The sequence below is a fragment of the Pongo pygmaeus genome, chromosome 10 (genome assembly GCF_028885625.2).
Source record: "Pongo pygmaeus isolate AG05252 chromosome 10, NHGRI_mPonPyg2-v2.0_pri, whole genome shotgun sequence".
NCBI lineage: Eukaryota > Metazoa > Chordata > Mammalia > Primates > Hominidae > Pongo > Pongo pygmaeus.
The window spans coordinates 70,588,914-70,610,567 of record NC_072383.2 but is presented as its reverse complement, the minus strand read 5'-3'; the positions used below and the strand labels follow the sequence as shown (position 1 = coordinate 70,610,567).

Below are 21,654 nucleotides of genomic sequence, written 5' to 3'. Positions count from 1 at the left end.
AGTCTTTAATTCCCAGATTATTGAATGTGAAATCATGAAATTAAAAGTACTTCATTTAGATACAGAGAAAATTGGAAGCAATCATTAATTTAATTGTTCTTTCTTTCTGTTTTTTATGGATACGAAAACAGTCCTTTCCATTTAGCTTCCTTTATTTAAAAAATAGTAAAATATGTTCTGGGGCTTTCAAATTTAATCCTTCAGGGTTGGGAACACACATAGCAGGGATAAAGACTGAATTTCAAATCATTACAATCAGAGACTTAGCTTAGCTTAGCTCATGGTGTGAAAGAAACCAAGTTAGTGCACACGGGATAATCATAAGAAACTGGACAATATTAGAAGATATTAAGGATGGTGCCAGGGTTGATGCTTCTAGGGAATGGTGCTCAGTGTGATTAGCTGTGAGGCACAGCATTAGGCATTTTGTCAGTGAAAACTGAGAAAACCATCATTCTCAATGTCAAATATCAGCTATATTTTACAATGGAGAACAGGAGCACAAGAAAAGGCAATCAATGTTTCAAGCGCGATCCATTGTAATCAATTAAAAGAGTCTATATTTTGCTTATTTTTCCTTCCTCCTTAACCCTCTCCGTATTTCTCATCTCTCTATATTAGTGAGGTGACTTAATGGCAAAACAAACAAAACTAGCTGGCTTAAATTTCCAGAGTAATACACCAGAAACAACATAGTAAGGAAATGTTAGATACTCCATAACCTGGACACCAGTCCTTAAAAATCAAGTTTATTTTCACTAATAAAATTCATTTGTGATTGCACCAAGCAGTTTTAAAGCAATTTATTAATATCAATATGTATTACCAGATATGCTCCTTTCTACACTTAATAATTTGTTTCATTTAAGAGGCTACATAGCACAAAGCAATATTATTATGTACAGTATGTCCGTTGTCTGTTTAAGGCTGACCAGAAAGCAGTGAGACACATGGTCTATATCTCAACACCAACCTTTGTCCGTTATACAAATACTGAGTCATTGACAGGATGGTTTTGTTATTTAGTGAATCCTACAGTAGGTTAATAGAATCATTTGAGGAATAGCTGATTGGATCAATGATCTCTGAAGTGGATTGTGGGTCTCCAGGTTTGAAAATTACTACATTCAAACATTCCTTGCAGGCCTTCAATGTTTGACATGTAAAAATACCCTTTGCAAATTATGAATTGAGTAGTCTTTAACGTGTGTGTGTGTGTGTGTGTGTGGTGTGCCTGTGTAAGTAAAAGGAATGGATGTGAATCTGTTGGAAAGAAATGACTGAAGTAAATGCATAATTTCAAATGTTTATAAAAGAAAATAATTAGATATCATCTTAAAATATTTACCTCTTTGAGTTCACCTTCAGTATTAAGAAATTCTGTGACACCACTGATGAGTTTGGAATTCATAAACAATGCTTCTCCATACCTCAAAAGAAAAAAAGAGTCTTAATGTCAATGCAGGTTGTAATTTAAAAAAATATTACTACAAAGATTTTTTAGAGTTTTCTCAAGGGTTCCATTTGCTCAATGTTGTCAGAGACTGCCAGATCTCTGAGCACTCAAGCCCATTTCTCTAGGGAGTCAGGGAGGGACAACGAGTTATGGCTGTGGGATATCATCAGGTCCCACCTAATATGGTTCACAGTGTTTCAGAGAAGTCTGAGTTGTAGCAAATTTTTTAAAGGGGCCCTCTAAAACTGGATTTAGGGATTAACAGTATATTTCCAAGCCAAGGCCTGAGAACAAAATATTTTAAAACTTTCAATTACAAAGCAACCTAGCTTACTGGAAGGGAAAATGATTCCATAAAAGGCAAGAGGAGCTGCAGGATCAACCTGGGCACTGTCAGATCCTTTGATATGATTAGTCATAATTGACACTGGCATTTTCATATTATTTTACTCTTAGAAATTGAGGCAAAATGCATTCTCAAAAATGCATTTTCTTATTTCATTCTTAGAAACTGAGGCAAAATACATTCTCAAAAATGCATTTTTATATTTCATTCTTAGAAGCTGAGGCAAAATGCATTCTCAAAAATGTTCTCCAAAATATTAGCTTTTTTCATGTGTACATTAAAGTAAAACATCTACTTGTTCATTTGGATTGCCTAATCCTTGTACTACAAACAAAATTACTTGACTTTTGACCCAAGACAAGGAACAACTTGTGTCAGTGAGTTGAAAAGAATTCTCATTTTACTGATTTGTCCCTTCTATGCTAAGGATACCTATCACAGGTTATCATACTTTTAGAACTAAGGTAAGTACAATAAAAATAAGACTGGGTTTTTAAAGACAAGGATCTACACACTGTTATAAGAGGTTTTCTAGTGCTTCCCTAACTTGTAGGATCTTAAGCATCTAATTTAAGATTTAATTTAGCTTCTGTAGAACTTAGTTTTCTCATCTATAAAATGAGAAGGTTGAACTAAATGACCACTGAGATTTGTTGTAATTCTGACATTGAACTATTCCACAGAAAAAAAAGTTAGCTAAGTAAAAGCAAACAAATAGGCATTCAATAATAATGTGAGTGATCATTTTCAATCAGTATGTGGGTACAAAATTGTCCAACTATCCAGACAAATAACAATTCTTTTTCTAAAGAAGTGTTAGTTGTTTTTACTTATATTGTCCTGTGAAGATATAATAAGAAAATAATAAGGTACAGTCTGTTCCTTGAAGGTATTATACTATCCAGTTGAAGAGCTAGATATGTAATCAGATCATTTGCACTTATTGTGGCTAAATGTAGTGGTGATAAAATTATACACAGTGCTCAGAGAGGATTTCTTTATCTGTAAGGTCTTGGGAATGGCTTCTGAGAGAAAATGGCATCTAGATTGACCATGGAGTAGTTCTGAGCAACAGGAAAGAAAGTAATTTTAGGCAGAAGATGAACACAAACAAAGACAAAGAGACGTGAAAAGACATGGTTTGTGCAGACAACTACAAGCAGTTTGATATTAACAGTGCACACAAGCCAAGGCGACTGTGATCCCAGCACTTTTGGGAAGCTAAGGCAGGTGGGTTGCTTGAGCTCAGGAGTTCGAGACCAGCCTGGGCAACATGGGGAAACCTTGTCTCTACAAAAAATAGAAAAATTAGCCGGGTGTGGTGGTGTATCTCCATAGTCCCAGCTACTCAGGAGACTGAAGTGGAAGGATCACCTGAGCTCAGGAGGTCAAGGCTGCAAAGAGCTGTGATTGTGCCACTGTGCTCCAGCCTGAGTGACAGAGTGAGACCTTGTCTCAAAAAAAAAAAAAAAAAAAAAATTAGTCCATACACTGATACATTGTGAGCCTGGGGATTGAAGAACAAGATGCTGACAAAATATGCAGAGGACATATTAAGGGGCTTAGATTATAAATCTCACATAGAAAGTTTTATAGCAGGGAAATATCACATTTGCTTTTCTGAAAGGTTCTTGGGATGAAGGGAAGAGGCCAAAGTGTGTTTATATAATTATAGAGGCAGTGAGACAGAAGGCTATTATCGTAAGAGTACTGGGAAGAGATGAGAACCTGCACTAGGGAAGTGATATGTCTTATAGAAATATCAGTGTTTTCTGACATTGACACACCTATGGATAGAGCGTTTTAATATGACACAGCCATTCTAATTGAACTCATTATACCAGGGCAACTGATGAAGGTATGCTTAAAAATCATAAAGTTTACACACTAGCTTTTCAGAGACAGAACAGTAGGTCTGCTTACTGTCTGGGAACATTTAAGTTAAAGAAAAACAAGACGCATTTACACGCTCTGTAATAAATTGAATTTTAATAGGCCATAGAGATGATCAGAGTAATAAATTAGTGTGTATTATAATATATTTAAACACATAATGAAATATCTTATAAAATTGAGGCTAAAGAATTCTCACCATGAAACAAGATGTCCTGGGAATAAATTTTACTGCAACTGGAATTATACAATGAGTCAAATGATTAATATTCCTTCTCTACATCATGGTTTTATTCAGGTATTTTAAGATATTTATATTTAAAGAAAATTTAAAACAATTATATGGAAGTAATTAAAGTTTTATTTTTATAATACCACTGTATTTATAAATCATTTCTATAACATATTCAAGATACAGGGGTTTTATTGATACAGTGTCTTCAACTTTGGATATTTTGATAGATTTTCCAGGAAAGTTGCTCAGCTAAACCTTTTATACTCCAAATGTTTGCACATATAATTAATTAAGTTTATCAATTTTAATAAATGAATTATATTACAGAATTTTAAAAATAATTTGGAGTTCCACGGGAGTGGCAACATTCACCATGGTTGAATATTTTTAAATCTAATCCTATTGCATGGATCTTAGCTTTAACACAAAACTTGGGCCTTTATTCCTCGTATTTTGGCTTTAATTTACTCATTCAAGTAAGAATTCTAATTTCTACCTGGTATTTAATATCTTCCATTTATCCCTGAAAAACTTCCAGGCAAGGTCTCGGCCATGTGGATTTCGAGCTACATGGATTATGACATCAATTGCATCTTGATCCAGCACCACCTCAGAATTCAGTGACAGATTTAGAAGCCTACAAAGATAGAATTTTGTAAAAATTTTTAGTCCAATAACTTAAACATTTTTATAATCTTACTAAAATTGTAGGACCTAGTTTGTCATATTCTTCAAAAGAATAGTCTAGTACAATCTTTAATAATGCAAACTTATAAACAGAACACATTTCTGTTTATAAAAGAGGATCAAACTCATAGTATTTTAATTAAAAACACTAAACTTTCAAAAAAATCTTGTGGAAGGATAAATCACAATTCTGGTTTGATGATTCAAATTCTCCTTTTAAATTCTTTATACTAAACACTTCCTTTTATATTGAAATATCTTCTTAAACATACATAAATTATATAAAATAATTACTCATAAAAAGATATAACCTCTGAAATCAAGTAGCTTTAGTCATTAACATGGCAGTTTTCCTCATGTTTAGGAAGATATATTTTAAAATAACTAACATATATTCAAGTAAATAAAAGCAACTTCAGAGCAATTTGATTAACAGAGAATACTTTCATTACAGAAACAAATCTAGAAAATCAGTCGGCCTACCTGTTTAATAAATTCCTGTCATCACTGCAAGTTAAGGCTTCCAATAATATTTTCTTCTCAGAAACTGCTGTGGTGGAATGGAATTTCATCCATATGAATTCCCAGACATCCTCATCCAGTAGTGACACTCCTGTACAGTATACGATGTCTCTAACATTTAGTGGTATTCTAAAGAAGCAACCCATGGTGGTTTTCTATTAATTAAAAGCTTAACAGTATTGAAAATAAAGACATGTTTTGCTTTATTTACTATAGTCAGTTTTTTAAAAGATTATTTTGCTAATTAGATTTTACCTGAAACAGAGTACTACATAGTAATAATATTTTAAAAATATTTCTCACTGGATGAATAAAATAATGTCTTTTATTCAAAGGTAGTTTTGAACATAATTATTATTTCCACTCTTGACTATACTTAAACAAAAATAGTAACATAAATGCTTCACAAACCCATGAAAATAAGGCATTTTATCTTTTCACCAACTTTAATATGTTTATTACACAAAGATTTTGCTCTCATAATTGGTAGACCCAAGAATGTCAAGAAAGTACCAGTTGAGGAGACTAATTAATTTGGATAGAACAGAAACATTTTCTCTTAAATTCTTAGATAACTTTCTCTGTAAGTAATTTTCTCAAGCAACTCTCCAAATTTTGGAGACCTAGAAGATTATAAATATAGGTAATAAACAGATACCAAAACATAAGTAGAAAGTTATTTTTTCCTATGTTTATAAAATAACTTAAAATATACTAAAATTTGACTTTGATCCAAAATGCAATATTAGAGTGGGAAACAGTAAATTTAATTAGACTTGGCTATTCATAAGTTGTAAATTTTCATCCCTACTTTGCCTTAGTGATTTTTCTTACTAAATATTATTTCTTTAAGTTTTGGTATGTACCCTACATTTACTGACTTTTTAATATGCTTCTCTGAAAAAATGCTCCAATACTTCTAAAAGTTTCAAAATTTAATTTTGCTTTTTTTCAACATTCACTAATCTATTATCAAATTTCTCGTTAATAATTTGAGTGTGGCAGTTATATACTGCTTTCTCTGGATAGCAAAAGCGAACAATGCCTTCTAAAGATTTAGGACCATGATGATTAAAATACTGCTATGATTAAAGGAGTATTTGGAAAACAGGAAGAATTGTGTGAATAACTACCAGTAAGATGATCTGAATCTCATTTTGTTAAGCAGCTAAGAAGGGCTACAATCAGAATATGTGGCACTATACCAAGTGTGTAGAATTCTAAGAAAGTATCATACAAAATTAATGTTCCCAGAAAAGGCTGAACTTATTCTGTCTTTTTCAACAAATAAAGTATTTGGAGAAAAGTTACTTTAATTTTGTTAACTGAAGCCCTTTTTCTTTGTGGCATTAGAAAACATTTCGTTTGATTTGTTTTTAATGAAACAAAAGGAACACAGACATAGAATAAACCATTAAAGAGCTTCACATCTTTCTCTTGTTTTCCATCTCAGCCCTCGAAGCCTTGTGGAAAGTACCAACAAAAGCCTTCTCAATTATTAGTGACATGTTCTCTCTGCTGTGTTTATGACCAGCTTGACACAGGGCACCCCTGAAATCACTAAAGAAGGCATTGCCACCACATTTTGAAGGATGTGCTCAGTTCTGGTTAAGATTACAGAGATGCCTCCATCTTTAATAACTTAAATCAACAGCTATAAAAGAGGGTGGGTCTTTTCCTCTGTATATTATAGGCTACAGAGCACAAGAGTGCATTACTGCCCTACTTTTGCCAAAAGAGTGAATAAAAACTTGCAAGAAAAAACAATAAAATATCTACTGAAATCACTAACCCATCAATCAATGTACATTTCCTTAATATTAAGCATGATATTATAGTAACAGTTTACTTTCTAAGATGTATTTATTAAGCAATTAATATACTAGAGAGAATATAGGGATAGAGCCCCTTAAGTCCGGTTTTTTGTATCACCTATAGAACCAATCTCCAATATCAATGTTCAAGAAGAAAAGGCATGTAGAAATATAGAAAAAAAAGTAACAGAATATACTAAACTATGTTGCCTGGAAGGCACTTCAGTGCCACATACTATGCTGGTGCCATATATGACAGTTATCAGTAAAAGTACCCAGCCCCTGGCAACCATCATTCCACTCTTTAATTTCATAAGCTTCACTTTTTAAAATATCTCATATAAGTGGAATCATATCTGTCTTTCTGTGACTGGCTCTTTCACTGAGCATAAAGTCCTCCAGGTTCATAAATATTGTCAATATTGAAAAATGTCCTGCTTTGTAAAGTCGGAATAGTATTTCATTGTATGTGTACACTACATTTCCTTTATCCATCCATCTGTTGATGAACATTTAGATGGTTTCCACATCATGGCTAATGTGACTAGTGCTGCAATAAACTTGGGAATGCTAATATGTTTTTGATACCTTGATTTCAATTCTTTTAGATAAATATCTACAAATGGGATGCTGGATTATATTGTTGTTCTATTTTTAGTTTTTTGAGAACATTCCATACTGTTTACCAGAGCAGCTGTACTATTTTGCATTTGCATCAGCAGTATGGAAGGGTACTGATTTCTCCATAACCTTGACAACATTTGCTGTGTTTTGTTTTTTGATAATAGCTATCCTGAATGTGAGGTGATAGTTCATTGTGATTTTCATTTGCATTTTCCTGGTGATTAGTGACTTTTTTTCATATACCTGTTGGCCATGTCTATGTCATCTGGGGAGAAAAGTCTTCAAATTCTTACCCTTTTTTGTAATTGGATTAATATTGTTTTGCTATTGAGTTGAAGGAGTGTCTTATATATTTTGGAGATAAACCCTTATTCAGATATATGGTTTGCAAATATTTTCTCCCATTCTGTGGGTTGCCTTTTTACTTTTGTTGATTGTTCCCTTTGCTGTGCAGAAGCTTTTTAGTTTGATGCAATCCCACAATTTATTTTTGTGTTGCCTATGCTTTTGATGTCATATCCATGAAAATCATTGCCAAGACCAATGTCATGAAGCTTTCCCCTATGATTTCTTTAAGAAGTTTACAGTTTGGGGCCCCATTTAAGTCTTTAATTCATTTTGAATTGATTTTTGTGTCTGGTATATAAAACAAAGATCCAATTTCATTATTTCTTTTGCATGTGCACATCCAGTTTTCCCAGCACAGTTTGTTGAAAAGACTATCTTTTTTTTTTATCTTTTTGTGTATTTGTCACCATTGTTGAAGAGCAGTTAGGCATATATTTGTGAATTTACTTTTGGCTTTATATTCTGTTTAATTGGTGTATATGTCAGTCTTTATTATAGTACCATATTATTTTGACCACTGTAGCTTTGTAATTTATTTTAAAATTAGCAAGTGTGATTCCTCTAGCATTGTTTTCCTTTCTCAAGATAGGTTTGGCTATTAAAGTAGTCTTTTGTGGCTCCATATGAATTGTAGAATTGTTTTTTTTTTTTTTAGTGTCATTGGAATTTTGATAGAAATTGCATTGAATCTGTAGACTGCTTTGGATAGTATTGCAATTTTAAAATATTAATTCTTCCAATCCATGAACATCAGATGGCTTTCCATTTGTGTCTTCTTTATTTTCTTTCATCAATGTTTTATGGATTTTAGTACACACATTTTTCATTTCCTTAGTTCAGTTTATTTCTAAGTATTTTATTCTTTTGAAAGTTTATTTTTGTATTTTTTTTTTCATAGAGATGGGGTCTCTCTATGTTTCCCAGGTTGGTCTCAAACTCCTGGCCTCAAGTGATCCTTCCACCTTGGCCTCCCAAAGTGTTGAGATTACAGGCATGAGCCGCCATGCCCAGCCTATTTTATTCTTTTTGATGCTGTTGTGAGATTGCTTTCCTGAGTTACTTTTCAGATAGCTTATTGTTAGTGTATAGAAACACTACTGATTTTTGTGTGTTGATTTTATATCCTGAAAATATACTGAATTTGTTTATTAGTTCTAATGGTTTTTGGTGGAGACTCTAGGGATTTCAACATATGAGATCATGTCATGTACAAACAGGGACAATTTTACTTCTCCCTTTTCAATTAGGATGCCGTTTATTTATTTTTCATTCCTATTTTCTCTGGCTAAGGTTTCCAGTACTATGTTTAATACAAGTGGTTAAAGGAGGTATTCTGATTTTGTTCTTGGTTGTAGAGGAAAAGCTTTCAATTTTTCACCACTGAGTATAATGTTAATTGCAGGCTTTTCATATATGGCCTTAATTATGTTGAGGCACTTCCCTTTTATTCCTTATTTGTTGAGAAGTTTTTTTTTTATCATGAAAGGATGTTAAATTTTGTCAGTGCTTTGTATTTATTGAGATGATCATGTGATTTTTATCATTTATTCTAATAAGGTGGTATATAACATTAATTGATTTTTGTATGTGGAAGCATCCTTGCATCTCAGAGATAAATACCAGCTGGTCATGGTATATTATCCCTTAATGTAATATTGGTTTCAGGCTGCTAGTATTCTGTAGAGGATTTCTGCATAGGGGTATTTACCTGTAGTTTTCATTTCTTGTGATGTCTTCACCTGGCTTTGCTACCAGGGTGATGCTGGTAACATAAGTTTGGAAGTGTTCCTCATCAATGTTTTCGAAAGTTTCAGAAGGCTTGCAGGATTCTTTAAATGTTTGGTAGAATTCACCTTTCAGTGAAGTCATCTAGTCCTAGGTTTTTCTTGTAGAGAGGTTTTTTATTACTAATTCAATCTCCATCCCAGTTATAGATCTGTACAGACTTGCCAATTCTTCATTGGTTAGTCTTGATAAGCTACATTTTGTAGGAGCATGTCCATTTTTCTGTTATTTCATTTGTTGGCATGTAATTGTTCATAGTAGTTTCTTTTGATCCTTTTTATGTCTGTGGCATCAGTTGTAATATCTACTCCTTCATTTCTCTTTTTATTTGAGTCTTCTCTTTTTTATTAACTAATCTAGTTTAAGATTTATCAATTTTATCTTGTCTGATTTATTCTATTGTTTTTCTGTTTTCTATTTTTTTGTTCTTATCTTTGTTATTTCCTCCCTTTTGCTAACTATGTGGATAGTTTGTTCTTCTTTTTCTATCTCCTTGAGGTGTAAAGGTAGTTTCAGCTCATTATAAATATAGGTATTTATTACAATAAACTTCCCTCTTAGTACTGCTTTTACTATATCCCATAAGTTTCAGTATGATGTGCATTCATTGTGCTTTCATTTTTGTTTGTCTTGATGTAGTTTTTACTTTCCTTTTGGATTTCTTGACTCAATTGTTGTTCAAGAGTATCTTGCTTAATCCACATACTTGTAAATTTTTCCATTTTCTTTTTGCTATTGATTTCTAGTTTCACTTCATTTTGTTTAGGAAAAGTATGTGGTATAATCTCAATCTTCTTAAATTTGTTAAGACTTGTTTTATGACCTAACATGTAATCCAACTGGGAGAAAGTTCTATGTGTGCTTTAGAAGAATGTATATTCTGTTGTCAGACGGTAGGATATGTGTTAGTCTGTTAAGTCCATTTGGTTTATAGTGTTGTAAGCCCTCTCTTTCCTTATTGATTTTCTGTCTGGATATTTTGTTTATTATTAAAAGTTGAATACTACTATTTTTAATGTTTTTTATTTCTCCCTTCAGTTCTGTCAATATTGGCTTTATATATTTAGGTGCTCTAATGTTGAATGCATATATGTTTATAATTTGTTATATCTTTCCAGTGGTTTGACACTTTTATTATAACTTAGTGCCCTTCTTTGTTTTTGTGATGGTTTTTGACTTAAAGTCTGTTTTCTCTGATATAAACATAGCCACACCTGCTTTCTTCTGGTTTTCCATTTGCAGAGTATCTTTTTCCATTCCTTCACTCTCAGCCTATATGTGTCCTTAAAGCTAAAGTGAGACTATTACAGACACTATACATGTAGGTCTTGCTTTGTTAATCCATTCAGCCACTTTTTTTTTTGATTGGGAAGTTTAATCCATTTACATCTAAGGTAATATTGATAGGGAAGAATTTATTTTTGCCATTTTAACAAAACTGTTTTCTATTGGTCTCATTTTTTTCCTGTCTTTTTCTCTCTTGCCATCTTCCTTTTTTCGAGTTTTTATATTGATATGCTGTGATTTGTTTTTCCCTCTCTTTTATGTAATTTCTAGGGCTTTATTAGTGTGCTTACCTTGATGTATACATATCTTATAACAGTCTATTTTAAGCTGATAACAAGTTAAGCTTAAATGCACACAAAAACTCCACAATTTAACTCCTGTCCTCACACTGTTATTGTTTTCACAATTTGTACCTATTCATATTGTGTACCTTTTAATATATTTTAGTCATATTCATTTTAATACTTTTGTCATTTAAATTTTATACTAGAATTAAAAATTATTTACCCACCACCATTACAGTAATAAAGTATTTGTATTTATCTATATGTTGATTTTTACCAATGAGTTTCATACTTTCTTATGCTATTTTGTTGCTGTTTAGCATCCTTTTATTTCAACTTGAATTTCCTTTAGCATTTCTTTCAAGGCAAGTCTGCTGGTGATGACCTCACTTAGCTTTTGTTTGTCTGAGAAAGTCATTATTTTTCTTTTATTTGTAAATGACATTATTGCTTGTATAGTTTTCTTGGTTGACAATTTTCTTTTTCTTTTCAGCATTTTGAATATATAATCCCACTTCCTTCTAGCTTGCAAGATTTCTGCTGAAAAATCTTTTGATATTTCTATAAGAAGTGTTCCTTAGCAGGTGCCAAGTCACTTTCCTTTTGCTGCTTTCAAAATTATCTTTTTTACTTTTGCCAATTTAATTATAATGTGTCTTGATGTACATTTCCTTAAGGTCACTTTATTTGGGGTGCTTGGGCTTTTTGCCTCTGAATGTCCATTTCCTTCTCTAGATTTGTGACGTTTTCAGCCATTATATCTTTGAAAGAGCTGTCTAGTCCTTTCTCTTTATTTTCTGCTTCTTGGACTTACATGATGTATATATTGGTCCACTTGCTGGTATCCCAAAAGTCCCTTAAGCTTTCTTCACTTCTTTTCATTATTTTACATTTTTGCTCTTCTAAGTAAATTTTTAAATACTTGTCTTTAAGGCTGCTGATCAATCCATCTTCACGAATCTGATCTGCTGTTTAACCCTTCTATTAATAGTAAATTTTTCAGTTATGTTATTGTGTTGTTCAGCTTCATCACCTGTTTAGTACTTTTAAATGTTTTATATCTCCTTGTTTAAATTATCAGTTTTTAATGCACTGTACTCATCACTTCAGTGATCTTCTTTATGATAGTTATTTTGAAGCAACTGTCAGGTAAATCATATGTTTCATTATGGTCAACTTTTGAAGATTTATCTTGTTCCTTTGTTTGGGACATCTTTCCTAGATTTTTATTTTTTTCTGACTATCAGTTCATGTCTACACATCAATTAATTACTTCTCCAAATTCACAAACTGCCCTTGTACAGAAGAAGATACTCACCCAATAGCCTGGCTAGAGAGTCTGGGAACCTCTACTAACTGTCTTTATTCCCAGGGAGAAGCAGGCAGCTTTGGTTTTGTCTACTTGCTCTGTGCTGAGCTGGGGAGAAGCTGCAGTGTCTTAACAGTCCAAGCCACTGCTTCTGTTCTCCCCTCGGTGGCTAGCCTGCACCAGGCCCATCAGAATGCCAAGACTGAGAAGTAGGATGTTAATTCTTTGGGGCGCCCCAGAGAAGTTTGAGCAGTGGATGCACAGATCAACTCTTTCCCTCCCCATGGGGAAATCAAGAGCTGGGATTTTCCCTCTATTTGCTCTGTGCTGAGCAATAGAAAAGATCTATGACATTTACTAGTCCAAACTCCTATCTATCTCTGTCCTCCTCCAGCTAGCTAGACTATGGCAGGTCTGTCAGAGCTCCAAGACTAGTGAAGCAAATGCTCATTCTTTGGGCAGCACCAGAAACATTGAAGCACTGGAAGCATGGATCAAATCTCTCCCTAAGAGTCTGTCAAGAATTGGGATTTTTTTTTTCCCATCACTCTATGCTGACCAAGGGAAAGAAAATATGGCATCTCTAGCTCAAGCCACCATCTCCATTCTCCCTCATACAGCTAGATTGTGCTAGACTTTTTAGAGTTCCAAGGCAGGCAAGACAGAAGCCAGTCTTCTGGGGATACCCTTGAAAATGTTAAGATACTCAATGCGTGAACCTACCTCATTTCTCCCCTAGGAGAAGCCGGGAGGAGGAATTCTCTTTCTGATCATTTGACTATGTGCTAGGGAGTAGAGATTCTGATAAGTGTGTGTCCTGAATCTCTCTACTAGCTTTGATGAATGGTTTTACACTCACTAATGATACAGGAACATTTCAACTAGTTTCTGGATTTCTCACAAAGGGAATTTGCCCATAAATTGCTGCTGAATCATTGTGTTTGTCAAAGGAAGAAGAATCCAGTGCTTCCTGCTCTACCATCTTGCTGACATCACACCAAAAATTGTATACGCTTCAAGAGGGTATCATTGCCATGACCTGGGCCTAACCAGTGAGCTGCAGAGTAATACCAAGGCATCCAGCATATAATCTTCTGAGAGTTGAACTGTACACAAATGTTACCTGTAACTTTTTTTAATTACTTTTTTTAAAAATCCACAGTTTAATCAGTCATCTTGGATAAATGTTTGATGTTGGAAAGACTGGATTTCTGACAATAAGTATTCATTCTGTTCACCAGCATTGAAGTGATACTTGTTAAAACACAGCCTCTGGGTGAGTTAAAAGGACATAAAGTAGCAGTATATTTGAGGAGCTACTGTATGGCAAGCTGGTCATACCCAGAGCAAGAAGAGGAGATTCTGAAAGGACACTCAGCAATAAAATGTGGGATAAAATGACAGACAGACCACCCTGAAGGAATCTAACACAAATGGATAAAATAACAGATAGACCACCCTAAAGGAATCTAACACAAATACAGGGCAAAGAAGGTCTCTGAAGGCAAAGCTGCCTAGAACAAGGGCAGGTTCTATATTTGTATCTGTAACCTCAAATCAAGAGAAAGACTGCACACTTTAAATGTGCTTTACAAAAAACTGCTGGTCAAGTTTCAGTCTTCTCAATGGCTGTCCATCACATAGCAGAGATATCAAATTTGATGAAATTTCACTACTATGAAAATGAAACACACATATATTTACATATATAATTTAAAGCATGTTGATGGTCCATTGAAAAATAGTCCTCAGTCTCAGCTACGAATCCTCAAAATATCAGGGAAGAAATGGCCCTATTAGCAGTTGCTAAGAAGTACAATTGAATAGGTTTAAATGACTCCTTAGAAGAGAACAAATAGCATCTCTTCTCACCCCATCAACTCCTCATGTTTTTTATCCATGCAGCAGATGAAGAATCAATGTAAAGTTCACAAGATCATTTTTACTCATGCCTATAAATGAAACAAGATTGGTAAGCACCGTATATGCCAAGGGCCTTCAGTTCCCAATGACTTCCATTGTTAATGAAACCCCCTTTTGTTGCTAAATTTGTAAAGATGTTCTAATAACATTTCAGCAAAATGATTGCTCTGGGGACAGTTTAAGATCTCTTTGTATAAACCAAAGTCATTAGAAACAAATGAAAATGCTCATTTGTTTGTAAAGCATGAGCTAAAAACACCCCACAGAACCCACAGTTATGAACAGTACAAATGAGTCCTGTGAGACTCTTGATATTAGGATTACAAGGAGAGGGCCCCTCCTAGTGAACATGGAAATTGTTTATAAGAATGTGAATATTCCCACAGTCATTTCTCTTTAAATGCTGCCTGAGAATTAAATTCTTTAATAGAATTTTATTATCTGGGAAGGAAAACTGTGTTTGTTTTTCTCTAGGTACGGTATACATGATAAACATGAACAATGAGTTAGCCTCTCCTAGCTACCTTCATACAAGATGAATCCCGGGGTAATGCTTAGCCAAAATAAAATACCTTTATCTTTTTTAGGATACTGACATTACAGAAATTATTACCTAATTAGAGTAACTCGTTTGATAGTTTATTCCATTCTCATTTGAAATAGAATTGTGACGGAGTTCATTTGTACGATAACACTTTTGAAAGCATAGAAGTTCAGTGTATCATTGTGAAATAATTTCTTTTCATATTTTAGTGATATATTTAACTTTGTTATCTTACTCAAAGCAAATGTTCTGGAATTAAAAGTTAAAAAATTAAGTAGGTGGAAAAATAAAGACATGCTTCTTTCAGGAAAAATGTTTTACTGAGTTAAATAATAATGACGGCTGCCTTAGTCTGAACAGCTATAACAAAGTACCATATACTGGGAGGCTTATAAACAACAGAAATTTATTTCTCACAGCACTGGAGGCTATAAGTCTGAGACTAGGGTAACAGCATGGTCAGGTTCTTGAGAGGGCCTCCTGCCAGGTTGTAGACTGCTGACTTCTTGCATTCTCACGTGGCAGAAACAGGGCTAAAAAACAATCTGGGGTTTCTTTCATGAGGTCTTTAATCGCATGGTGAGGGCTTCAGCATCACAAACTGTGATTTAGCTCACAAAGACCCTACTTCCTAATACTATCATATTGGGGGTTAGGATTTCAATATACAAATTTGGGAGAAAAATACGTTGTGCATTCATAAAAACACTGGAATGAAAAATATGTCATTCATTCATAAAAACAGTGGAATGAAACTAAATCATAGTGAATTGGTATTTTAGTTATTAAATGAAAAACAGTGAAATGAATTAATAAGATAAATAATTAAGACAATCTCCAAAGATTTTGCTGTGAATGTTTTCATTGCTTTGTGGTAGAAAATCTGAACTCAACTAAAATATCAACAATAAGGCACTGGTTTAAGTTAACATACAAATAGCAACTGACAATGATATAGATTAATATTTAGTCTATATATAGTATATTAAAATATACTAAAGATAAAGTAGAATGCATATATTAATGAATAATATGTATAGTACCATTGCCTAAGTTTACAAAAATAACATAATGTGTATGTGCCTAGTAAAAATAGACTGAAAGGACAGACGAGTATCTTAACATCTGCCTCAGGGTTTGGTCATTATAGGTAACTACTCTTTCTTTTTTTAAACTCATATATTTTGGAAACAATTTAATAATTTTATAATTAGTTTGGAAATAAGTAAATGTAGAATTACATTTGTAAAAATAAATTCTGTTACTGTTAGAAGAAAACACATTCAATACAGAAAAATGCTATTGAATAATATGTAGAGATAAATTTAAAATATCTTACACAGGAAAATTATACGTGCCAAAGAAAAAAATATTTAAAATACAAATTTTGATACTTAATTATGACATAAGTCTATTTCTAAGCAAGTTTTTTGGCAGGCCTAATTTGACCAATAACTGCCTCTAGATCCAGGTAAGTCAAGGTCATTTCTTTGGGCTTTATTTTTTACCCTAATTGGACAGGGCTAAACACATGAGTTCTAAAGTCCCTTCTTGCTCTGTGAGTACAAGATTCTTTCATTAGTGATTGTATTAACACTGAAATGTGGATTTAATTATTTTCCAAGACAATGAAAAACATTTCTCAAACCACCAGCCTCTCTAAGAGCACCTCATTCTTTCAGTGGTAGTATACGTGCCATTGATTTAGAGTGAGGCCTAACACTTAATTAATTTATAATTAATTAATTCATTTGAAAGATTGTTTGCCTACTCTAACTGAAAATTAAAACCTCTGGTGGAGGCTTCCTTGAAAATATTCCAAATCTTGTTCTGCCTTACAAATGCTTATACCCTTACCTCTTTGGGGACAGGAAATTCGTGACTTTGAAATAGCAAACTGAAAAATAACCTGCATTCACAAAGTTTGACCTTGTTCATAGTGTCCTCTATTCTCATTTCTTTCTATTCTCATTCCTTAGCCTCTTGTCTGCTGCTAATGAAGCCACCATGAATAAAACCTAACGCTGTTTAGAAGGAATGAGCAACTTTTTGTACCTATGTGTCAGTTTCCCCTTCTGGAAAATGGGGATAATAATTCCTTACAGGGCTGTTACAATGATTAAATGAGATGTCTGTCCAGTGCTTAGCACAGGGCCTGGTGTGTATATAAAGGGTTTGGCAGGGGCTTTATCTCCACAATGTGCACTGCCCAGTGCTGGGAAAATAGCAAATTGTTCTCAATATTCAATAATGACACTCTTCCTCCTCATTATTTTTATTACTATTATTATTGAAATGGAGTAACAACCATCTTTCCCAAATGAGTAATGGAATTTTTAAAAAGCAGTAGTAAAAATAAGAATCTCACTGAAAGTGAATGAGTAATTTATTGAAAAACATGATTGATAATATGTCTCAAGTTTAAAGCATTATAATAAAATACACTTTTATAATCCCACCTAACTTTACTAGTATACTTGTCAATCAAATATAGTACCACTAAATTCATAAAAACCCTGGCAACCAGGAAGAATATGGTTTCTAGAAATCTCTACAATGCCCCCTAGCAAAGAGGGGACAGAATCCCAAGTGAAACACATAGAGAGTGATGGGTGGAAAGGTCACTAGGAAACAATGCTGTTTGATAGGCACCTTTCATGCTGAAGGTAGGGTGGTTCTGTTTCTAGAGAGCTCTCTCACTTGTGCCCAAACAGCATTTGCATTCCCACTGAACCTTAAGTATAACCAAAAGAAATGGGAAAATCTCGAAACAAGGAAAAGGCAGTTCAAAAACAGTCTGCAACGGCCCTGTGAAATTCAAAAGAATAGCATTGGAGAAACCTGGTGGAGAACAGAATAAATGTATTTAAAATTATCTGAATATGTTCTAAAATGATATTCAATACTTCTTAATATTTTAATTTTGCATGTTTGCAAAGAGGCATATGCAGCTCTTTCTATATGAAAAGAAAGAGACGTGCTGGTGGGGGACAAGGGATCTTAACTCTTAACAGCCTGAATCTATCAAAAGATTACTCTTTAAAGTAACTGCTCTCCTTTCAAGTGGCTTTTAAAATTAAGGTAAATGTACTTTGAAAGGGACACTCACTTCATCTAAGTTTAAGTAATATATATGAAATTACTTTTTAAAGGTTTAAGTTCCATATATAAAATTGGTATTAATTCTGCAGAAATAAAATTGGATAGTCAGAAAGAGGGATGATGAAGGTTAAGTATCTGGGCTATAAGATCACTTTATAAAATATAGTTGCCAAAGCACAAAAACATAAGAAACTGAGTGGCCCAGATAACATTAAAAAGAAAAGGTCAAAAAAGGAGACATCAAAGGGAAAGTAAAAAGACAGAAACAACACAAGTGAGAAATGCACAGAGGCCAAAAAATTCAGTGTGAATGACAAAGGCAAGAATGACAAAGACCTACAAAAACGTAAAGAAAAAAAGCAAATAATTAGAGGAAAATTCATGACTTGTCTAGTTTTTGTTTTTTTTTTTTTTGGTCCAATGTTAAACACATCCTACTGAAAAGCCTAAATGCTGGATATTTAAGAACGCTTATGATTTTCTTGCAATATATCCAGCATCAATTATACCTATAAGAGTTAAAAAAAAGCTTTATAAGTAGAAAAATTAAGATATCTATGATGACTCAGTCTAAAACACTGAAAAGCAGGCTGCCAATACAAATAGCTCTAAGAGCATAACATAATTTAATACTTAAGAGGTATACAAGTGTAGTAGAAGTTGTGAAATGGCTGATAAATTGCCCTATTTATAGACTCCAGTGTTTGTTAAAGATGAGAAATTGTATCCTGATAATCGCCTGCCTCTTATCCTTGGCTTTTCAACTCATCTGCTCCATCCTGACTGAGTATTTAAACTGCTTCTTCACTCAGCTCTGGTCAGGGCACTGTAAATCTAAGTACCTGCTATCATATAAAGCCTAACTATAGAAACAAAAATTAATGGTGTTGTCTGAATCACAGTAATTGGGAATTAGCACTTTAGCTTAACTTGTTAAGATGAAAGATAAATTATAAGAATGAAACATTAGCTACCACAGCAAATACACAAGCACTGTCCTCATTCAAATCATGACCCAGGTCTGAGTGTCTATGAAAGCCCCACTGGATTATATTAGGCTACATCTCAACAAATAACATTTGTTGCTCAGGAATGATATATAGCAATTGTCATCATCTTTTGTATTCTTTGCACAAATGTTGAAAAATTACACAGATTTATCTTATCCAGCAATGTACTACTTCCAAAAATGTGAGGAATCAGTGCAAATGTGGTTTACCTTAATCTCTAATGCACTGTCAAGGACACGGAGATTAACAAGGCTGATTCCTCAGACTGGGAAGAATTGATTATTACCATTCTGTTGAGTTTTTTGGCATAACCATAAAGCTGTCTTCAGTAGAAGAAGAATAATACATTTTTCTCAATTGAAAGTTTCTCAACCAATGAGGCCAGTATCATCCTGATACCAAAGCCGGGCAGAGACACAACAAAAAAAGAGAATTTTAGACCAATATCCTTGATGAACATTGATGCAAAAATCCTCAATAAAATACTGGCAAACCGAATCCAGCAGCACATCAAAAAGCTTATCCACCAAGATCAAGTGGGTTTCATCCCTGTGATGCAAGGCTGGTTCAATATACGCAAATCAATAAATGTAGTCCAGTATATAAACAGAACCAAAGACAAAAACCACATGATTATCTCAATAGATGCAGAAAAGGCCTTTGACAAAATTCAACAACCCTTCATGCTAAAAACTCTCAATAAATTAGGTATTGATGGGACGTATCTCAAAATAATAAGAGCCATTTATGACAAACCCACAGCCAATATCATACTGAATGGGCAAACCTGGAAGCATTCCCTTTGAAAACTGGCACAAGACAGGGATGCCCTTTCTCACCACTTCTATTCAACATAGTGTTGGAAGTTCTGGCCAGGGCAATTAGGCAAGAGAAGGAAATAAAGGGTATTCAATTAGGAAAAGAGGAAGTCAAATTGTCCCTGTTTGCAGATGACATGATAGTATATCTAGAAAACCCCATTGTCTCAGCCCAAAATCTCCTTAAGCTGATAAGCAACTTCAGCAAAGTCTCAGGACACAAAATCAATGTACAAAAATCACAAACATTCTTATACACCAATAACAGACAGAGAGCCAAATCATGAGTGTACTCTCATTCAAAACTGCTTCAAAGAGAATAAAATACTTAGGTATCCAACTTACAAGGGACGTGACGGACCTCTTCAAGGAGAACTACAAACCACTGCTCAAGGAAATAAAAGAGGATACAAACAAATGGAAGAACATTCCATGCTCATGGGTAGGAAGAATCAATATCATGAAAATGGCCATACTGCCCAAGGTAATTTATAGATTCAATGCCATCCCCATCAAGCTACCAATGACTTTCTTCACAGAACTGGAAAAAACTACCTTAAAGTTCATATGGAACCCAAAAAGAACCCGCATTGCCAAGTCAATCCTAAGCCAAAAGAACAAAGCTGGAGGCATCACACTACCTGACTTCAAACTATACTACAAGGCTACAGTAACCAAAACAGCATGGTACTGGTACCAAAACAGAGATATAGATCAATGGAACAGAACACAGCCCTCAGAAATAATGCTGCATTATCTACAACTATCTGATCTTTGACAAACCTGAGAAAAACAAGCGATGGGGAAAGGATTCCCTATTTAATAAATGGTGCTGGGAAAACTGGCTAGCCATATGTAGAAAGCTGAAACTGGATCCCTTCCTTACACCTTATACAAAAATTAATTCAAGATGGATTAAAGACTTAAAAGTTAGACCTAAAACCATAAAAACCCTAGAAGAAAACCTAGGCATTACCATTCAGGACATAGGCATGGGCAAGGACTTCATGTCTAAAGCACCAAAAGCAATGGCAACAAAAGCCAAAATTGACAAATGGGATCTAATTAAACTAAAGAGCTTCTGCACAGCAAAAGAAACTACCATCAGAGTGAACAGGCAACCTACAAAATGGGAGAAAATTTTCGCAACCTACTCATCTGACAAAGGGCTAATATCCAGAATCTACAATGAACTCCAACAAATTTACAAGAAAAAAACAAACAACCCCATCAAAAAGTGGGCAAAGGACATGAACAGACACTTCTCAAAAGAAGACATTTATGCAGCCAAAAGACACATGAAAAAATGCTCATCATCACTGGCCATCAGAGAAATGCAAATCAAAACTACAATGAGATACCATCTCACACCAGTTAGAATGGCAATCATTCAAAAGTCAGGAAACAACAGGTGCTGGAGAGGATGTGGAGAAATAGGAACACTTTTACACTGTTGTTGGGACTGTAAACTAGTTCAACCATTGTGGAAGTCAGTGTGGCGATTCCTCAGGGATCTAGAACTAGAAATACCATTTGACCCAGCCATCCCATTACTGGGTATATACCCAAAAGACTATAAATCATGCTGCTATAAAGACACATGCACATGTATGTTTATTGCAGCACTATTCACAATAGCAGACTTGGAACCAACCCAAATGTCCAAC

At 34.0% G+C, this 21,654-nt stretch overlaps 1 protein-coding gene across 2 annotated transcripts in view; it reads right to left on the bottom strand.

The window, feature by feature from the left end:
- Window positions 1-21,654, bottom strand: part of TRHDE (thyrotropin releasing hormone degrading enzyme) — a 388,884-nt gene that overhangs the window by 7,236 nt on the left and 359,994 nt on the right. For both annotated transcript variants that reach the window (XM_054444303.2, XM_054444304.2), the window contains 3 exons: window positions 5,101-5,268; window positions 4,427-4,567; window positions 1,349-1,430 (listed from right to left, as the gene is read on the bottom strand). In XM_054444303.2, the coding sequence (XP_054300278.1) occupies window positions 1,349-1,430; window positions 4,427-4,567; window positions 5,101-5,268 (391 nt within the window). The remainder of the gene's footprint in view (window positions 1-1,348; window positions 1,431-4,426; window positions 4,568-5,100; window positions 5,269-21,654) is intronic.